This window comes from Lissotriton vulgaris, chromosome 2_1 (genome assembly GCF_964263255.1).
Source record: "Lissotriton vulgaris chromosome 2_1, aLisVul1.2, whole genome shotgun sequence".
In the NCBI taxonomy this organism is placed as follows: Eukaryota; Metazoa; Chordata; class Amphibia; order Caudata; family Salamandridae; genus Lissotriton; species Lissotriton vulgaris.
Window position 1 is genome coordinate 1,720,178,814 of NC_141687.1, and position 21,290 is coordinate 1,720,200,103.

At 45.6% G+C, this 21,290-nt stretch overlaps 1 protein-coding gene across 1 annotated transcript in view; it reads left to right on the forward strand.

Moving 5' to 3' along the window:
* The first annotated feature begins 340 nt into the window (after positions 1–340).
* CTSD (cathepsin D) overlaps positions 341–21,290 on the forward strand; it is a 46,567-nt gene continuing 25,617 nt past the window's right edge. Inside the window, exons 1-3 of the mRNA XM_086957723.1 lie at positions 341–573; positions 18,966–19,122; positions 20,771–20,894. Coding sequence (XP_086813849.1) covers positions 512–573; positions 18,966–19,122; positions 20,771–20,894 — 343 coding nt within the window. The 5' untranslated portion in view covers positions 341–511. The remainder of the gene's footprint in view (positions 574–18,965; positions 19,123–20,770; positions 20,895–21,290) is intronic.

A 21,290-nucleotide genomic window follows, 5' to 3' on the forward strand; every position in this document is an offset into this window, starting at 1 on the left:
TTTATACATTTTACAAGCCGATTTAAAACCATGAACGGCTTTAACTTTTTCCTCCTCGGTTAAAAACCCTTCACTTCAATGAAAATGTATATAGAAATTAATTATTTTCGATTATCTATTAAATCCCCCTCTTCTAAGGTCTGTCATCGGCATCATCATCCCACTCCACGTGAAACGATTTCACTGGGATTCCAAGTGGGGACCACGAACGCACGCGCGGAGGCAAACAAGTCCCCCAATGCTCCTAATCCGTATTGTTCCATTACGCACGCAACCTTACATTGATTCCCTGTTGAATTTTGAAGCTCATATTTAAAGACCCGCCCCTCCCAAACCTGACGCGAGATCACATGACTCTGTGTTGCCCGCGGTCAGCTGATGCGGCGTCACATGCCTAGTCCCCCAGTAACTGCTTGTTCAATAACAGGAGGAAGGAGGCGAGCAGAGACGGATAATAAAGTCCAGTGAGAACTCTGTAGCACTGACTGTCGCGCCAGGACTGAAAGCAGCCATGGGGGTCTCTCGCCTGATCCTGCTGGTCCCGCTGCTGCTCGAGTGTACCGCCCTGGTCAGGTGAGGGGAGCTCGAAGGTGTGGGGTGGGGGTGTTGCTGCACCGGCATTCGGCCCTGTTAATCCACAAAGGCGTGGGAGTTGGAGCGCCGCCCAGTCTGGTGTAAAGTCAAGCCCTTCAACTCGTGCTAGCACTTAAGTTGTTAGTGTAAAATGTCCATCTTTTTACTTATTTCCATAGTTGTGCCTTATGTCACGAGGGTCACCTTCAATCAGCCGTGTTTACAGCTAAGTGCACTAAGTTTTCTGAGTTTTTTTAGTTTCATTTTCCCACGATAAAATGTTGGATTACCAGTATAGCAACGACTGGCTTAAAGTCACACGTATGACATGAAGCAAAGTGACATATGGCAGGTCTCTCAACTTTTCAGGTTCTGTGTAGGATTACCTTATCCAAATCTGTTTTTTTGTTGTTGGTTGCTGAGTATTGCAGCCGTGTTTAGCACATGTTAAACAGTAAAATCTCTCTTAGGATAAATGCATAGCTGCCAAGGTTTTAGATTGCTATGTGTGACATTTTCTTAATTTCAGTGTAATTATGAGTGACATTTCACCCACTATGAGTGACACTTCCTCTCGCGCAAAATAAAGCAAAGATGAGGGGAAACGTATAAATATCAGAAATTACATCTATTTGAGCAATGAGATCGGCTTTAGGATCATGTGTTCAAACACACATAGTTAAGCTTAAAGAGTTCTGACCAAAAACTCTAAAGAGTTATAAAACAGGCAATTGACTTTCTCCATCTATCCATAAAGGATTTGGAAACACATCCCTGTATCCTTCAGGGCTGCCTCAACACTGCTCCGACTGAGGAAAGAGTTGTAGACGCACCTTTTTAAAGAGCAGGACAGCACAATGCAGTAATATTACACGTCTCCTCACAGAACCCAGGTACCTCTCCCATCACTCACTGACTATACTTGTGCCTTGACCCTGTACATCACTCCACTTGTCTTGTTTTGTGCTATTAAAATAGCATATACTTAGAATAATCTCCCTTCACAGACATAGAACTTCAGAGTAATCTACAGGTGCAAGAAAGCAAATGTTTTGCTTAGTCATATATGGCGACTAATAACTAGAATGTTATAAGCAGAGAAGCAATGTTAAATACAATAATCAAATAAAACAATCTTTATTTAAAAAGTAACACTACAGATCTGGATAACAATGTTGGAGTTATTTTGAAATTGTAATGTATGCAGATACAGCCCTGCCTGTTGTTGTTTCTCTTAGGTGTTTCTGTTTATTAGCTATTAGTCTTGTACCCAAACTCAGTTCTAATAGTGCGCCTACCAGGAAACTCTTGCTGCCTGTGCCCTTACTTAGCTCCAGGAGTTCCTATGGGCCCTGGCTGCCTGTGCCAATACTCGGGTGTAAACCTACGAAAATTCCCAACTGCTCTGCAGACAGCCTCCAGCAGAGATAGTGCCTATAATAGAGGAGATGGGCTGACGTTGCAGAAATGGAGGCTTAGATCTGGGGGGTGGGGGAAGAAGGAAGGAATACATGTTTTATTTATGTGTATTTTTATATAGCGTGCACATTTATGTAAATTTTTTCGGATGATAATAAACAGTATCAATGCTAGAATTCAAACATTAACAAAAGAAGTAGGTCATATGTCCATTAGTGAAACAATTGCTTAGTACAACAGTAAGCCAGTGATATTTGTGAGCAGCACGCACCCGATGAAGATGAGCTGGCATCTTTCAAAGCCAAGTGGCGAGTGGGAGTGAGACCATAATACAAGCAACTATTGTATGAAACAACCGACTGCTTGCTACTTAAAAGGTAGTGTGAGACACTTACTTGTGGCGTAGGGAACACAGCAGTGCTGACATGGTACGAGCCAGCCGCCACGACTTCCTCCTGCACCGTGAGCAGAGGCCACGGCCTAGGCCTCGAGTCAAGGACTGGCGCAGGCCCTGCATTTTATTATACCCCGAGTTCTGCTGCACTCACTGCAGTGCTACAGGCTTCGGTGCCTGTTGAGGCACCATCAGTTTGGCATACAGGTCATGAGTGACGGGGTCGTGATATCACAGCAGTAATTCAGGGCACAAGTCAACGTGCGGTGAGAGCAGAAACTGTCTGCAAATCTGTGCCGCCCGCTTGTGCTGAGGGCGGCCGGCCCGCCTTATGACGGTTGCCTGCACCACTGAAAGTACGGGTAGGTCAGTTGCCCTCGCCGCTGCACCCTCCGACTGCTGGGGTGTGAAAGCTGCCACCTGCCATACTTCCAAATCATATTTTGCAATATATGAGGATGGCGATAGTGCATTTAAAGTGGTAGCGCAGCAATTTTTTGGTCACTTTGCCTGTCTTCATCCGGACCAGCCAGGCAGCTGCTGGCCACTCAAGTCGACGACAGTCTCGGGACTCCTCGGCTCCCGGCAATGCGGCCGCTGGCGCTCGCAATCCTGGTGGTGGCCTGGCAGAGTCGCCTGCACAGCTGCTGAGGTGCAGCCTGCATTGTTTTGCTGGGCTCAGCCGGCCACCGCAATCGAAGATCATTTTCATGCCCCCTCTTGCCGCGGCGGGCGGCCATGGGGGCATGAGAGCGAGTCCGAGGAGTCTACCTCCTGCCTGCACTTCAGATTCCCCCGCCGCTTCTGCCTACTTCCTCCGAGTCCGGAAGTGACGGCCCATGGTGCCACGCCGGTGATTGACAGCAGTTTCCACGGCAACACAGCAGGCGGCTGAGCCTGCCTGGGCAGATTGCAGATACATTGTAGCGCTCTCAGCCACTCCACAGAGGCTGAGAGCAGTTAACTATTTTGGAACTCGGGCTCAGACAGCACTTCTCGAGCAGCAGTCAGAGCCCGGGCACAGGCACCGCTGGAGGCGCGCCTGGCACTGGTGGCAAAATGCGCGAAAATGCATTTCAGTGCGGTGATGCGGATCACCGCACTGAAATGCGTGAGTGTCACACCAGTTGCGTGACTCTTGGCAGGACTGTAAATATGCAAAACCAACTTTCATTCACAAACACTCGAATTTATCACCATCCAAGCTACGTTCGAAACATCTTCTTTCCTATAAACAGGTACCACACTTCTACCGATCTGCTTTTAATATCAACAGGGATCCATAATGAATACAGTTCCTCGTGTAAAGCTTCCCAGTGTATAAATATATGCGTTAGAATCGTTTTGGTGGAAATATTGATAACCGCCTTCTTCAGGACAGCACAAGTGGATTTTTTAGAATTTTACTGTCTACTGGGACCCTGCCCGCTCAATCAATCAATCAATCGGGCGTTTAATAAGCGCGACTACTCACCCGTGAGGGTCTCAAGGCTCTGGGAGTAGCAGGCTCCAGTGCCTCGGGGGGGGGGTCCATCGAAGAGCCAGGTTTTGAGGTTTCTTACAAAGGTGGCGAGTGCAGCAATCTGCCTGAGGTGGAGCGGAAGGGTGTTCCAGGCCCTGGCTGCAATGAAGGAGAAGGAGCGGCCTCCCGATCTGGTGCGTGGGACCACGGCATTGTGGAGCTGGGCTGATCGCTGTGCTCTTTGGGGTGCGTAGAATTTGAGTCTGCTGTTCAGGTATGCTAGTCCGGTGTCGTGGAGGACCCTTTGTGCGTGGGTGAGCATCTTGAAGGTGACTCTTGCTTCGATGGGGAGCCAGTGCAGTGTGCGAAGGTGCTGGGAGATGTGGCTGTGTTTTGGCAGGTTGAGGACCAGTCTTGCAGCGGCATTCTGGATTTTCTGTAGCTTGCGGGTGAGGTTTTTGTTTATTCTGGCGTAGAGTGCGTTGCCGTAGTCTAGTCTGCTGGTGACCAAGGTGTGCGTGACAGTTTTCCTGTGTTCAGGGGGGATCCATTTTAAAGTCTTACTTAGGAGGCGGAGGGTATGGAAGCAGGAGGACGCTTGGTGTGTGGGATCCCTCTCGTCTTAGCAATAACCCATGAAACCCAGTATTGAAAGTCCCAGAATTCAAAGAAAATACCTGGGATATTCGTGGTACTCATGCATGGAATAGGGAAATGTTCTCCCCTGATAAAATTTTGGGGAAAAAGCGCCTCATAGTGCATTATAGAGTGCGATTTTCATGCACATATGCTCAAAAATCATCGGTCTTTTTAGAGTGTACCAAGGAAGCCAAATCATCTCCAGGAGATGGCCTTTTGTTTTTCAGATTTACAATGTGCTTATCCCATATATAAGAAATTGCATCCAGGATGTTAAGACCAACATTTCCTCCATTGGTGCCTCTTTACATGCAGTGCACCCCTTGTGGCCAGAATTTCATAGAATGTGCTAATGTTTTGTCAGACATGCATTCATACTTCATTTGTGCCCCTGCCATATGTCAAACGTTAGCTCCAGTATGTAAGGACAGTCATTTTTCAATTGGCAGATTATTTAGAATTGTTGGTATTTCCTGCAATATATCAGCACCAGGATTTGGTAGTATGTTTGGCCTGCATGTTGCCGTCTCTCTCGTCCCCCAAGCTGAAATATTGCTGACACTTGAACCACTTTACCTCAAAGAAGTACACCTGCGGTAGTGTAAGAGAAACGTGCCTTCCTGCACAAAGGTGGAAAGAAACAGGACTTGGATGAGAGTGGGTCCCTCGGATGTGCTCAAAAACAGAGGTTCAAAGTGGCGGTGAGCAAACAAGGGATCCTGTGATGAGGGCGGATAGGCACGGTCGACTCCGGAGTGAGAAGCAGACCCCTTTAGTCTGGGTTTTAAGTGGGATGAACAGACGGGGTTGCTCCAAAGGGTGTCGATCAAATTAAGGGCGTGGCTTAAAAAACAAAAAAGTTAAGAATCTGTGCTTGGCATAGTGTGCCGCCGGCCTGTTCTCTTGCAGTTTTAATCATTGCATCCGGATATCCAGATACAAGTAGCATTACACATACAACAGGCCAGGACTATTGGTTTGTAGTTGCATAAGATAAAATTAGAAAAACTATGGCTTCGTTGCATATAACATTGAAAATGCTTCCGTTCTGAAATGATGAGACTGAAAGAACTATAACGAGTCTCTTTTTAGTTACCTCAAAAGCAGTGAAGGGTGGTACTGCTGCTGAGATATGATTATTTTTTTCACCTCAGCATTTCAGCATATAATGGTTGGTGGTCGCAGATATCATTTTTTTTTCTCCGTTTTACCCTAGCTATATCCTCATTGTCTTCGATTCTAGTTGAGTTTGGTCACTACGATGCTTAGATGCGGATCACTCAGTCGTCCCCTGGCTGCGATTGCATTTTCTCAGGTTGAGGCTTGCAGTAGGGTGACATTAGGCCAGTACCTTGGCCTTCACACCACACAGACCTTAGCAGGCGGACAGCAGATGCCAAGGATTTAGATAGGGGCTTACTGGAAATCCTAAAATTCTGAGCATACATGTCTTTACCGGCAGAGACCAACCCTACAGACTATAGTAGTTGTGAGACGTGCTGCAGGCCCTTGCAGCATCGTCAGTGCTGTACTCTGGCAGGCGGATGTCGACGTTGCATCTGTTAGGTTCTCTCCGGATTTCTGCTAACCCTTTGGTCTGACCACTTTGTCGTTCAGGGCTGGTGTCTGTCTGCCTGCTCGCTCCTCTGGCGCTGTGGCGGTTGTTTATGTCCGTTTAGCTCTTACAGTTCTAGGTCACAAATCCTCTGAAGTATTTGTAAATCTGCCCGCGTTGTTTCACCGGCTCCTGCAGGCGGTTGGTGCTGCTCTTCGTGCCTTCTGTGCTGCCTTAGAGTGGCTGGGGGTGGCACTAGTGTTATTACTAGTTCATGGTTAATTCTTCGATTGAGGGATTCTCACAATCGGAGAAATCTTCCCTCGTGGTGCTAACAAGGGGTGGCTAACATAGGTCCAGGAGGGGCGGAACCATGGCAAAGTCTCAGAATATTCACGTAAGAAGAATCTGCACACAGTGAGACTAAATGGGAAAAGTTTACATAGTTGGATCTAATTTTGAAAAATATGCATCTTTCTGACTCTGCTACGCTTATGATGGACGCCTCTGTTAATAGAATTTATATTCTTCCCTGAATGCATTCATTTTTGGATGAAGGGTTAAGCCTGAAAATGTTCACGTTGGCGATGTGTGTAGGGGAACATTGTGCCCTTTTATGGCAGTGCCCACCCCTCTATCTTGCACATGCTGTTTGAAGAGGGGTCCCTGGAACACATAGTTTGACACCGCCCTTCCTCCTCCCTCCCAGGCGGTAAGCACGCATCTACCACCAGCACAGACCGACACCGTTTATGTCAAGCCCTTGAACCCAGGCATGCCAGGACTCGTAACAAATACCGCATTACACCCAGGCCTGCTCGACGGCAGATTTTTGTACCGACAATAACTGTTCAGAAGAGGCTCGTGGGAGGTTAGAGCACTTCCTTCCTGTTTTCCATCTTTACGGCTCGAATGCTGAATTTTACACCCAGTACTCCTGTGCTTGGAGTTGGTGTATCATCCGTATAAATAAGTGCATTCATAGGTTGCAAACCTGCATCAGCTAACAAAAGGAATATTCTTATAACGCCTTATTCAGTTGCCAGTGTGAAACCAAAACAACACGGACAACAAAATGTACCAGTTCCATGTTGAAGCCAGTGTAGTGATCAACACTGATCATCCCTAAAGTAGAGTTTGATCAAACGCCAGTGCTTGTTTACAGCCCCCAAGAAAGTTTGTCTGCCACTGATCGAGAACAACCACAGGCTATATGTTTGAATCCGACCACCAACTAAGCACACAATATAGATAAGATCTGCAAGAATGGGGTACGGGATGTTTCACTTGTGCTTTGTTATAGATTTTTGTGGAATGTACAGTGTTGACTGAGTCTCTCATGTAGATGTTCCATACTTGCCAACTCACACGTTGCCACGGTGTGACACGCAATGTCGGCCCCCCATCACACGGTCACTCGGTGAGGAGCCGCTATCACGGGGTGGCAGGGAAACCAGCTCAAAACTACTGAAAATAGTGTTTTTACAGCTCGTTTTCCGAGGCTATGTACGGCCAGGTTCATTAAGGGGTTTGATGACACCCCAGGACATCGGCACCAGCTTCGCACTCTTTTTTGGGGGGTTCAAAGGTGCCTCCTAGATCTAGCCACTTCTGGCACAAGGCCCCGCCCCCTCATCAAATGTGAAATTTTTCTTCAAGTTGGCAGCTATGAGGTTCTTAGTTTCCTGAGAGTCTGTTGGTGTAGTCGGGGATAGCCACTGGGAGACGTCGGGAGTTCTTCTTTGTAACCTCTTGAAGAACAAAAGCAGTTTCTTCATCTCTTGACCGTCACATACTTTACGACGAGGTCACTAATCGCCAAGTTTGTTGACGTCGGTCAGTAAGTGACTTTGGTGACTACAGTACAGGGAAGGCCCCAGAAGCAGCAAATGATTTGCCAATAGGGAGCCTGTACATATGTGACAGTGCCTGCTCCCTATCTGTAGGTGTTATCCAGCTGTAGCATGCCTTAAAAGGAATAATTGTCATGATTATGTTCATCAAAGATTTGGGGACTATTTTGAGTTTGAGGTACATTGGGTTTATGCCAACTGCCATAGTACTGCATTTAAGCTGAGCATTTTTGTTTATTCAGTGGTTATATTTTATACTTAAGGCGCTCAGTACACATCTTTAGCAGAAGACTAGGGCCATACTCAGCTTTTTTTGGCTGCTTTCCTTTTTATGGGTTAGGCCTGTACCCCGCGTTTGAGAGCGACATTGCTGTTGTATTTGAAGGAGAACAGGAAAGGTTGGAGGTCTGGTAATTTGCATCATTCCTATAAGGAATTAGCATCAGCAAAGCCAATAGGTCTTGCATATTCAAGAGCTATTTGCTTTGGCAAAGTGTTTTTTCCGTGTTTTCTACCATTGTTGTAGACTGGATTTGTTGGAGTAGAGGTTTGTGGCAGAGAGTGTCGTGGAGTGGATTGAAGCAGTGGGTTGAATTGAGTGGAGTAGGGTGGATTAGAGTGGGTGGAGTGAATGGGGTGAATTGGATTTGAGTGGGGTGGATTGAAATTAGGTGAGGGGAATTGGGGTGGAGTGATGGGACTGGGGTGGGGCGGAGTGGATTAGGATGGGATACAAGACGACATAACATAACATGGGATGGATTGGATTAGAATAGAGTAGTTGGAGTGGGGTGGATTAGATTGGATTGGAGTGGATTTCAATGGGGTTCGAGTGGGGTGGATTAGTTTGGGGTGGGCTGGATTCGGGTGGAGTTCGTTGGATTGGAGATGGGGTGGATTGGAGGGGTGGATTAGATTGGATTGGGGGTGGCGTGGGGTAGATTGGAGTGGGGGTGGTGTTGGGTAGATTGGAGTGGGTGAGTGTGGTGTATGAGGAGTGGGTGAGTGGGGTGTATGAGGAATGGGTGAGTGGGGCGTATGAGGAGTGGGGTGTATGATGAGTGGGTGAGTGGGGTGTATGAGGAATGGGTGAGTGGGGTGTGTATGGGAGTGGTGCAGATGTGGAGTAGTGGTGTGGAATAGTGTGGCGGATTGGATTGGAATAGTGTGGTGGATTGGATTGGAGTAGTGTGGCGGATTGGATTGGAGTAGTGTGGCGGATTGGATTGGAGTAGTGTGGCGGATTGGATTGGAGTAGTGTGGCGGATTGGATTGGAGTAGTGTGGCGGATTGGATTGGAGTAGTGTGGCGGATTGGATTTGGTAAGATTGGAGCAGGCAAGAGTGCTTTGGAGTGGAGCGGGCCAGGGTACTTTGGAGTGGGGTGAACTGGAGTGGGGCAGATTGGAGTGGGTTGGGAGGAGGATTGGAAATATTTAGAACAAAGTAATCCTCATCTTTTGAGAACATTGCCCACTAGCTAAAACAAAAGATAACATGAGTGCAAAGTGAGAAAAGACTTGGCAAAATGAAATAAATTTAACTATAGAAAATAAATCTTTGCAAATATGTTCGTCCTCTTGGGCACATTTTTGCCAGTCACACGCCTTCTGTTTGCATGGCACTAAACATTAAAAAAAAATCAAAATAGTACCTCAATCACATAGGGAGCAGTGGACAGGCACTGATTTTGTTGAATCGGTGCTTGGTGCTTGCTCCACAGAGAGGAATTGAAATTGGCTAGGCCTGCAGTGACGAAATACAAGTCTGTAAAAAAGAGTGCCAGGCAAGGCAGCAAATGGTAAACAATGAGCGGGCACCATTCCCTTTTTGTTAACAATAGTGTCTCACAAGCGAGACCCTGAGCAAAAGGGTACACCTAAAGGCAAAGCGCTAAACTGGTTAAAATGCATCGACGTCCACATTGCTGAATTGAATTCAGAAGCATCGCAGATCAATACAATAGAAAAGTAAAACGGTTTCATTAACCCGGTTGGGAGCTTGGGAACCCTAAAGTGACAGCGTCAGTATATTTATATTCAGCACAAATGCACAAACTAACTTAAAGAAGATGGCATTAGATTACAAATGTTCCGGTCACAGCCCCATCACCAACAGTTATCATATGACCGGACAGCATGCATGACACTATCTGCCGTCTTGGCTTTTTAACCAATATCATGTTGCTACAGGACACTTGTAGTTTCACTTTTAACATTGGTGATTATGGGCTCAAAAAAAGAGGAGGGGGCGAGTGGTTGGCTGTTGCTTTCATACACAAAACATCTTCATGCTCTTATCTTACTAAAAAGGTAATGCAAACAGAACCATCACCGTGTGTATCATAAAACGTCACCTCAAAATGCCAACAAGCAGGAAAATACATGAATATGGCAATACTCAACTCACTTGAGGCTAGGCTGCTCGCCACAAGACAAAAAAAAATAACCGCCTAGAGGAAATGCAACTTCAAGGTATCCGTGTCACTACAAGCTCCACAGTCTTTCAGTTCCATATTTCTACATCATTTAAGTTGACTTTCAGCTGAGAGCAGCCCTGTTTAATGGTGGTGCACGGGGACGGTTGCTATAGACTTCAGTCGGTGTTTAAAACCGTGAATGAAAGGACGCTAACTGTGCTGCTGAGATAATATCTGTTTAAATACTTTTTTTCCCCTTAAAAGCTGCACATTCTTTTAGTGAAGTAACTGACGCTAACGTTTGATTGATTTTGCTTGAAGTTCCAACCTTTTACTATATGCTTTAAAATTGCATGTTTCCGTGTTCCTTCTTCCCTCCTCTTTGCATGTATATTTTATGCTCGATCTTCGTGAAAATAACCTCTGCCCCACAACCAACAAGCAGCCGAGCGCCACCATGGCTACTTCTCGTGCACCGGTTACAAACAGATTGACTTTTGCTCGCCTTCATAAAAACTAGCCACCGCCCTTGCCGGTGGGAGAGGTACAGGGAGGCCTAGGAGGGAGCACGTGATGGCAGGAGGAGGGTGATTGGGTGGCAGGATAAGCAAGAATATGGTCTGGAGGAGAGTGATTTAAGCATTATGGATGGAGCAGTAGGGTGGGACAGTGGGGTCTAGAAATAGTAACGCAGTTGCGTCGAGCGCAGCAGATAGGCACAGAGTAACTTGAATTAATCTGAGTTTGGTCACTGCTCCATAGTAAGCATCGGAAGTGACGTTTCAGCTGCACTGGCCAATTACAGAGCCAGTTAAAGAGTGACGTGAAGAAAGCAAATGGTAAGCAGTGTTGTCTGTATACAACAGTGTCTCGCAAGCGAGACGCATGCTCTAGCGCAAGCACAATCACTCAGAGGCTCGACCCTGAAAGGGTATGTGGCATTTTACACGTGCACATACCCTGGTTAGTATATAGTGGATGGTGACTAAGGAACTATGCATTCAGAGTAATGATTGTGCCGCCACAATACATATTTAATGTATTAAGATTATGATCTTGATATAGATAATGTCCTATCCTTTTTCCTGAAGGCATACCACTGATTGGACACAATTATTGTGAGAAGCACGTGCTACCTGATGTAGAAATTGTATCTCAAATCAGTATTGACTGCTAGATTTCACTAACCCCTGAAACTCTTGGAGTAATAACTGGTTCTGGTGTTTCAAAGAACAGCTGCCGTGCATCTCACAAGGATTGTCCAACTAACATGAAGTCTCCCATGCCCTGGAGTATTATATGCTATGTGAAGACCTTTGGCTGGACAGACACTTGAAGAGCCTTTCTACTACTGTTTTCTGGTCACTTTGTATAATAAGCATTTGCAAAGCCTATAGTTATGGCTTTAGGAGGTGTATCCTTTTTTAAAAATCGTTTTCTCAATGTTTTGTAAGCATATGAAATAGCAGTTAAAAGTTTGAAAGTAAAAATGACTCCGGCTGACCCATTGCCCATACTGTATGCTGTCTAATGGGCAGAAGCAAAATGTGAATGACACATGAACAGACTAAAGAGTTCAGAGGGCTTACAGAAAGTCTAGTGTTATATCCTACATAATTATTTACCATGTATTCCAGTCTTGCTGCCACGAGCTGCTCAGCCAGAGTGTGTCTTGCTTTTAGAATGTTGGTGTGACTGTGATGCGTGGAATGCCTGTGTGACTGAGTGGGGTGAATGTGGCAGTTGAAGATGGGCTGAGCAGAAGGGAGGCTGCTCCTGGTGGGGCTGGTACCACACTAGGCTGGCTGGAGTACAGAGATGTTGTTACCTTAACTGATGACTTATTAAAGAAGACTTAAGAATACATCCTGGCTCCTGGTGTCTTTTCCACCAACGGCACAACATCTAGCTATGTATATATTATATGATTTTTTTTTATTTGATATCATATTATATACTTTTTTTTAACTTGAAGCTGGCAAGGCAGCTCACCTGTTTCTTAGCCAGATTTAACAAGCATTGACAAAGTCAATAGGTCTCAACTATGCAAGACGTATTGCTTTGCCAATGTGTTTTAGCCATGTTGTACACCAGCGTGGCTGCTGCTCGTCGTGGAGTGGAGTGGAGTGGCACACTGCTATTACGCCAAAATATTTTCAATTGAAATGACCATTACATTTTTTTAGAGACCTACAGTTTTACTGATAACATTATACAGTGCACAAACGATGTGTGGAAAAGGCATCAATTACCTTGTGTATTAATTTGTTTTAATCTTATTAAAATGTGTTTTCACCACACTTCAGGATTACAAAAAAGTGCTTCGTTAGTGCCATCCTAATTCTGATATATTCTGGACAATTTGCACAGTTCCTTTAGAGACATTTACATTTTGTTGTATGCTAGAAAAAAATCCAGCCTTCCTCAAGCATAACCCCAGTATCCATCAGGATTGTCACATAAATCCTCTCACTTTGAAGTCATAGAAAGAAAAGTAAACTTCAAGCTCCCTCTGACATAGCTCAACATTTGACTTCGGTCTTTGAATGCTCAGCAAATGTGACAAGATAAGAACATTTAAAGGCCTGTTTCCAGAAAGCGAGCACTCATTGAAGAATACAGAAACCCCGCTATGCTCTACAGGAGGGAACATACATACTGGACAGCCCAAAACAAACAAAGCCAGCACATAGAAAGCAAGCAAACTGTGAGTCTCAAAGCAAAAAGCCAATAGTAAGCAAATGGCAGAATGCATTCCAAGGGAAGCTTTCAGAATGTCCAGAACAAGTCTTTGCACACCAGACAGCTGTGCTGTCTGGTAGGATTTGACGGAAACCGCAGCCTACCTCAATAAAGAGGAACTATGTTTTGGTTACTTTTAGCATAACTGAAGGAAGTTTGGATATCTTTGTTGTGGTCTAGTCAAACGTCAGTAGAGCTTGGTTGAAATGCATCCATGCTCCAAATGACACTGCCCTGCATTTCCTAAGGCAATGCCTAGGACACTGGGGCTGTGGATAAAACCTAGTTATTGTTTGTGGGAAAGCATTTCAACGACAAACTCCAACATGTCAAAGTTTGCAAATTTTTCTGGAATCAGGAATCAACACTGTCTCGAAACACATGCCACTAAAAATGTTCAATAATACCCCTAGGTTAAAGGTGAAGTCTAGCTTTTCTTTTTATTCAGTTGCATTATCTTGTGTGCTCCTTTGCCACAGACCCCCGTGCTAATGCAAACTGTTCAAAGACAAAATACTTAATTTTGAACAATTTTAATGAGGTGGTCTGCTTCAAAAGATGAAGCACCCAGAAATCTAATATGTTATGAGGATTTGTAAAGCGCGCTTATCATCCGAGGCATATCCAGGTGCTGGAGTAGGTGAGGAGGCTGATCAGACTCCTGGTCGAATAGCCAGGTCTTCAGTTCCTTGCAGAATTCGAGAAGGGATGGGGAGGCCCTGATGTGGTGTGGCAGGTCGTTTCAGGATTTGGCGACCGTTCTCCTAACTTGCTTGCTGCGGATGTGGGGTATTTGCTCAAGGAGGAGTGAGTCTGAGCGCAGTTGCTTGGTGGAAGTTGAGGCAGTGGTTGAGCTAGGCAGGTCTGACATCGTGGAGAGCTTTGCTTGCGTCATGAGTTGTTTGAATTGGCATTGCTTCTGGATTGGTAGCCAGTGTAGCTCTCTTAGGTGGGGCATGGTGTGTGCGTTGCGGGGGATGTTGAAGATGAGTCTGACAGTGGCTTTCTGGTTGGTCTGGAGTTTTTGTAAATTTCTTTTTTTTATAAATCTTCTTATTGATGACATTGTGCATATAATACAAATATATTGACACAATATTGAACAGAGCATTACATTGTTAGGGATGAGCGTAGGAAACAAGATCCATATCTATTGCTAATCCGCGAGTGTGTCTGCCTTTGAGGTGTACTCATTCCATCTGCGACTGAGTGCGTACGGGGACTCGCCCATGGGGCTCACAAATATTTCCTCTATATTCATTCCACAGTCCCCATATTTGTGACCACTTTTTAGGATATTCCCTAGATTCATATACTGTTCGCTCCCTCAACATGCACCAGTCCAGGTTCTTTTTCCATACTGCAATTGTCGGTGCTTCTGGCGCTCTCCAAAGATTAGCGAATTTACGTTTCGCTATCATCAGTCCCAGTGATAACCAGGTCCTTGCCTTACTGCCAAGATCAGACAACTCCCAGATATTCAGGAGGCACAATCCCGGTTTCGGTTATATTGGTATTTTTAGAATATCCCCCATGCATCGAGTTACTGCGGACCAGTATTGTTAAATGTGTGTACTTTTCCATATGATGTGTATGATTGTACCCTCCCTACCACATCCTCTGCCACAATCGGAAGTCTCCCTATAGCCCATTTTTACAAAAGCTGGACATGTCAGGTACGCCCTGTGTAGGACCATGAGTTGTATGAACTGTAGTTTTGAGGAGATTGCTGTCTCTCTAGGGGGCGCCAGGGCTTCCTGCCAGTCCTCCTCTTCCATACCCACTACATCTCGCTCCCACTGCTGATGCAATTTCCTTAGAGGATCAGTCATACTGTTGATTAATTTTTATTATGCCAATGAGATGGATTTCTGGGGCATGTGCCCGTCGAGGATCTGGGCCTCAAGCGGGGTGAATCGTACCAGCGATTCTCCCTTTGGTATGGCTGCTTGTAGCGCATGCCTAACCGGTAGGTATCTGAAATACTCATTGTCTTCCGGCTCGTATTCCGTCTGCAATTGTGCAAAGGGATTCACTCCCTCTTTTGCCCAGAGGTCCCGACTGAGTTTTTGTAAAAGTTGATTTGTGAACCCGGTGTAGAGCGTGTAGCCATAGTTCAGTCTACTGGTGATAAGGGCCTGGTTGACCGTGTGTGTGTTTGCTGTGTTGGACATACAAGTTTTGAAGTTGGTCCTGGTGGTGTGTTTGTTGTCAGTGATAGAGAGAATGAGCGGAGTGTCATCTGTGTAGAATACAATGTTGATTGTGTAGGAGCTTATGATGTGGGCAAGTGGTGCCATGTAGACGTTGAAGAGAGCAGGGCTCAGTGATGATCTTTGAGGTACTATGCCGATGATCTTCTTTGGTTTGGAGGCGTAGGGAGTGCATGCAAGCTGGAGGCTTTGTAGTGGTGCTGTTCTGTTGGATCAGGGTCCTTGGCACTGGTCATGATTCAAACGCAGATGGGCTTTCATTTGGCTTCCCTTCGCCTCTTCAAAATGAAATTGAGGGTAAAGGTAACGTTTAATTTGAATTTTATGTCTTTCTGCATTAGTGTTTAGAAGTAATTGACATGAATTACAGTGTGGCATGGTAGGAGGACATTGTTTTGTCTCAATTTTGTCAGCAAGAGTTTGAGATTTGGTGTAGTGTTTGCTTACCCCAGTTCAAGAGTTCCGGTAAGCACACTTTTTGTGGCAAATGGTGCAGTAGGTAAATGGGTACTTTGAATATATTGCAGTCTGTTCTATGCATGAGAAGAAAGTTGAAATAATGAAACATTAAGATTGGAATTTCTGAATTAAACCAACTTTGGCAAAGCCTGTAGCTCAAACCTTTGGGCCTTATTGGCTTTGTCAGTGTGTGGTGTATGTATTTTTTTAAATAGCTATACTTACCAATAGCTTCTTTAGTTTGACTAAATGGAAAAATGTCTATTGCTTCTTTTTGTAGACGTGCTCCCCACACATGCGGGTGCCTACAAGATGAAGCTGACACTTTTTTTTTTTTTTTTAGTTGCTGATCCAGCTCTGATCATCAAAAGTAAAATACCGCAAAGGTTTGATGGTGTTGTGTTTTTTTTTTTTTTTTGTTACCGGTGGGAACAACACAGGTGTTGGGCGGCGTGGAAGAACGCTGGCCTTGTGGGGGCTATACCAACAAGCAGAACTTGAAGCAACATGAAGGGTGTAGCGTGGAGCTAATGGGTTGTAGTAAGAGCATTGTGGCACACTGGGGAACAAAAGCAAACCGGTAAGAGTGTGTGAACATTCAATCAATTGGGAATTTTTAAAGCGCACAACTCACCGGTGAGGGTATGAAGATGCTGGGGTTGAGGGGGAATTCGTGCAGGTCTGTCTCAGCCGAATAGCCAGGTCTTGAGGCTCTTCCTGAAAGCTTGCAGTGTGAGGGTTCGTCTGATGCTGAGGGGTAGTTCATTCCAGGTCTTGGCCGCGATGTAGGAGAATGCTCTCCCTTTCGCTCTGCTGATGTTTGGGATTTCAACCAATGTCAGCAGAGGTATCTCTTGGGTGCGTAGAAGGAGATTCTTTCATTGAGGTATTCGGGGGTCTGGTGATGTGGAGGGATTTGTATTCATGATTGAGCAGCTTGAAGGTCACTCTTTTTTGGACAGGAAGCCAGTAGAGGTATCGTAGATGCTGGGTGATGTGGTCTTGTCATGGGATGCCGAGGACAAGTCTGGCTGCAGCGTTGTGGATGGTCTGGAGTTTGAGGAGTAGAGTTTTGTTGATTCCGGCTTAGAGGGCGTTCGCATGATCCAGTCTGGTGGTTATGAGTGCGTGAGTGACGGTCTTCCTGGATTCGGGGTGGGATCCATTTGAAGGTCTTGCAGAGTATGCGGATGGTCTTGTGCATGTGGAAGATACAGCGTTGACCTGTCTATTCATTGTGAGGGAGGGGTTGAGTATGATGCCGAGGTTGCGGGCGTGGTCCATGGGCGTGGGAGGGTTGCCGATGCCAGTGAGCCACCATGTGTTGTCCCATGCAGAGGGGGTGGGTCCGAGGACAATGACTTCCATTTTCTCAGAGTTGAGCTTCAGGCAGCTGCTGCTCATCCATGATGCTACGTCTTTCACTCCTTCCTGGAAGCTGTGTCTGGTGATGTCAGGTACCTTGGTGAGAGAGAGGATGAGTTGGGTGTTGCCAGTCCTTGTTGTCTGACGATGGTAGTGAGGGGGGCCATGTAGATGCTGAAGAGTGTGGGGCTGGGTGAGGATCCTTGGGGTACTCTGCAGCTGATCTCAGTGGGTTTGGAGGGGAAGGGCATGAGTCGGATTCTTTGGGTTCGGCTGGTGAAGATGGATCAGATCCAATCAAGGGCAGTTCCCTGTATGCCGACGTCGTGGAGCCTGGTGGTTAGTGTGAGGTGGCAGACGGTGTCCAGAGTTTTGGATCTGGGAATGGGAAGGAGCCGATGGGTGAGAAAGCAACACAGATGGGGGAGAAGCACACAGGCGTGCAAGCTGAGAAGAGCGGGACACTAGAGATAGAGCTCGAAAACAAATGCACTCCTGTAGAGTGCTTAAACAAAAAGAAAAAAGTAGCCTCTAAAAAAGTGAGCAGTAGAAGGACACACTTAAAGCGTCCATGCTCCAGGAAAGGGGGAAACACCGAAAAAGGAAGGCAACCCCACACCCGCTAATGAGTAAGAAGCAAGCTAATAAGAGTGAGATAGAAGTCTACCAGTGGTAAGTGCTGGGCGGGACTTTAAGACGACTATAAGGTAACAACAGACATCACATGCAGTGTATAGTAGGCAAGACTTCCAAAAAGATCTTTGGTTTATCTTAAGGGGGATAAATGAATGACAGAGGGGTTTGCAATGCGAGAGAGCAAGGCCTCTGTGTTCACAGGGAAGAAGTTCATTGCTAATCTTCTTTCTACTACTCCACCCCCACATCGTCTGCAGACACACTGTCCGCTCTCTCCATTCTTCTGTTATCAATATGTGTATGTATATTTATGCAGTGCTATAGAATGTAAAAATGATAAATGTGTTTGAAGCAGACCTGTTTTAAATCAGTTTGATTTGCGATGTAATCACATTGGCAGGAATGAAGAAACTGAATGAATAAAATCTGACCACATTCCCACCTGTAACGCTGAACCTTACTTTACTACTGTGCTGAACCCTGACTCTAAAGTTTGTCCAATGGCCCTACAGCTGTAGTTAGCGTCATGTTATTGTTGAGCCTAATCATATCTCCGACTCTTACCTTTAATTAACCATATCCCCTAACCGGATCCATTTTCATAACCATGGTCATAATCCAACCCCTACTGAACCTCAACCTTAATCTTGATGAGCTCCCCTGCCCTTTCAAACAAACTCTAAGCTGATACCTATCCCTAATCCCAACCCTCTGGGGCTGTAATCTTTTTTTTTTTGTCTCTATATAATAGATACTTTTACATCAATGCAACGTTTACTAGAGCTAAAGAGCTTTGAGGAAGGTAGCATGCAAAATTGACCTTAGGGTAAAGTGCAATTAAAGCAACATGTTGACCTGATAAGTCAGTGTACATCACCCATTAAAACAAAGACCCCAATAAGAAGAGTGTTGATTTGGGGTGAACACTCTTATTATTCACAGCTAAAGAGGCTATTCCTTTTCTCTCATATAAAGAGGCTATTTCAAAGGATGTTACGATACCCCGTTGATGACATCACATATCCTAATACAAGACGTAACTAAGGATATTGATGAAAAGGGACTAAAAGTGCTGTTGCTCTTCTCCCCTTTTGAAACCAGCAGAGTGCTGGGTTCAGGCCTTCTGATGTCCCTGTAGACCATCTCCACACTGCTCGGTGCTCCTTGCATTAGCTGCTAATACTTGCTTGAGATTTTGTCACCTAACCTCTTACATTTTCCTCCCTTCCATCAACAGGATCCCGCTGACCAAGTTCCGCACAATCCGACGCACTTTTATCAATGAGTCAACTGAAATCGAAAAACTTGTGGCTACTGGTGATCAACTAAAGTACAACCTGGGCTTCCCACCCAGAAAAGGTCCCACACCAGAAATCCTCATGAACTACTTGGATGTAAGCAACCAGTCTTTCCACTCTAAAGCTGCCAGGGGAGGTGTCCTGCATTTCTTCTTTCTTGCTCACCCCTTCCTCCTCTCAGCTGTGTATGAAAGCTGTTTTTATTTTGGGCTCTCTTTCTTCCGCATTACAATGATCACACCATGCTTGACATTTCCTACAAGTGAACGTGTGTGTTTGTATGGCTGTTTTTACATTGATTCTCCAGCAAGTCTTTTTCTTTAGCAGGCTAGACAGAACACTTTGGGTTATTTGTTTTATTTTTTGTGTTTGGGACTGGGAGTGGGAGTGGGGCAGAGTTTTAAGTGGAAGTATTTGGCACTTGTAGCACACTCTTGGTTCTTTAGGCAGTGTTACCCTGTGTGTCTGATAGGCACTTCTTTCAAGATAGACCCAAGATTGTTAAGAGTGCTTTGACTCTCTAAGAGACACAACACCACAAGACAGGCTTGTTGGAACAATTAGCTGCCTTGAACGCATATTTGAATACTGTCAATCTGTTGTAAAAGTGCTTTGCATGTTGCCAAAAGATTACCCATTAGTTGAATTCTAGATATCACAGGATCCAATCCTGGCACTGCATACATTTTCCTATCCCACAGCTGGTTACATGTCCTAGAGCAACCTCTTCATCCTACCTAATATTTCTAGACTAGTGAATAGGTGGGGCTCCCAGGATTAAAGGTTGACTGGAAGTGGGTTTCCTCCTGCTTCTTTTCTTGGATTTTCCTAGAACCTCCTGTCTTCCACTCATGTCACTTACCCAGGTAAATGCTGGCTGGAAGTATCAATCTGCCTGTTGCAGGACTGCACTACTTGCCTTGGCAGTGGCCTTTTCTAGGGTGGTAGAACGTTGGGCATGTACCCTACACAGGTTGCAGCAGGTGTTTGAAAAAGTTAAGCAGTTTTGGAAGCTGGTGCAAGTAAGTTGCACCCATCAGTCTTTGTTCCAAGACCTCTCACCCAATAAGTCTTCCACATGGCATCCTAAACCGCAAGGGGAAAGAGCAGACGTGTCTGTTGAAACTCTCAGAGAAACTGCTGATGTATTTGTAGTTGCACTGTCGTAGAATGTTTCATCAAGGGGAGCAGAGTGAAAGGCGACAATGCTCCCAAACTGCCCCGTATAAACTTTTACAGGGCATGTTGGCACAGCTTCCTGCATTTACTGCCCTGGGGATCATTGAGAGGCAGATTAGTGTCTATCGACAGGCGAGCATGTCCTTGAAGAGACATTCTATCAGCAGTATCTCCGTGCTACAATACACCTTCCTCCTTGACACATGTTCTTCCCCTTTTCAGCATACGTCTTTCTTTCATTCATTCCTTTTGGTTCCTCCTCTTCTAATCTGAAAATACTGACGCTCTGTGTTGCGGAACTTCCCTGTCCTCTGGCTCTTTGCTTCAGCTGCCACCTTCATTTACTTTTTTTGTACCACACGCCATATCTGGGCTCCCTCTTGCTCTCTGTATTTGCACCCCTTACTGTATTACTCTCACAATTCTGCCAGGCTGCCCTTTTTGTGGGAGCTCCTTTCTTGCCTCGCCTCTTCTTATTGCCTCTTTTCTTCATAGTTGTACATCAAGGAAGCGTTGGGTGTATGGAAGTCAACTATTCACTTTGATCTTCTTTTCCCGCTCTCAGGCCCAGTACTATGGAGAGATCGGCATTGGTACACCCCCTCAACCGTTCACAGTGGTCTTCGACACTGGTTCTTCTAACTTGTGGGTGCCCTCCATCCATTGTTCTCTGCTGGACATCGCCTGCTGTAAGTGTGGTCCTCGCCCTGCCTTCTTGAGCAAAGGAGTGGGAGGGTTGTAGTGTTAAATTGATGGCGGTTGGCTGGTGGTGGGCGAGAGCTATGAAAGTATTTCCTCCAACCTGTCCTCGCAGCTGGAGAGGAGCAGAGTTTGAGGAAGTGTATTGTAGCAGAGTGAAAGAGTGCAGCACAGCAGAGAATTGTTACCTGAAGATCACTGGTTCACACCTCACGGGTGCCTACGCTGTGCTTTTCCTCATTTCTGTATTGAGCTACCGTGTTCTAATTAATTGGGAAATAAAATCTTATCAGTCCGTGTACAGATACTATTCAATTGGTAGAGTGTGCTTTGTACACGTGTTGATTCCTCATATTCACTAACAATTCAAGGGAGCGAGCAAATGT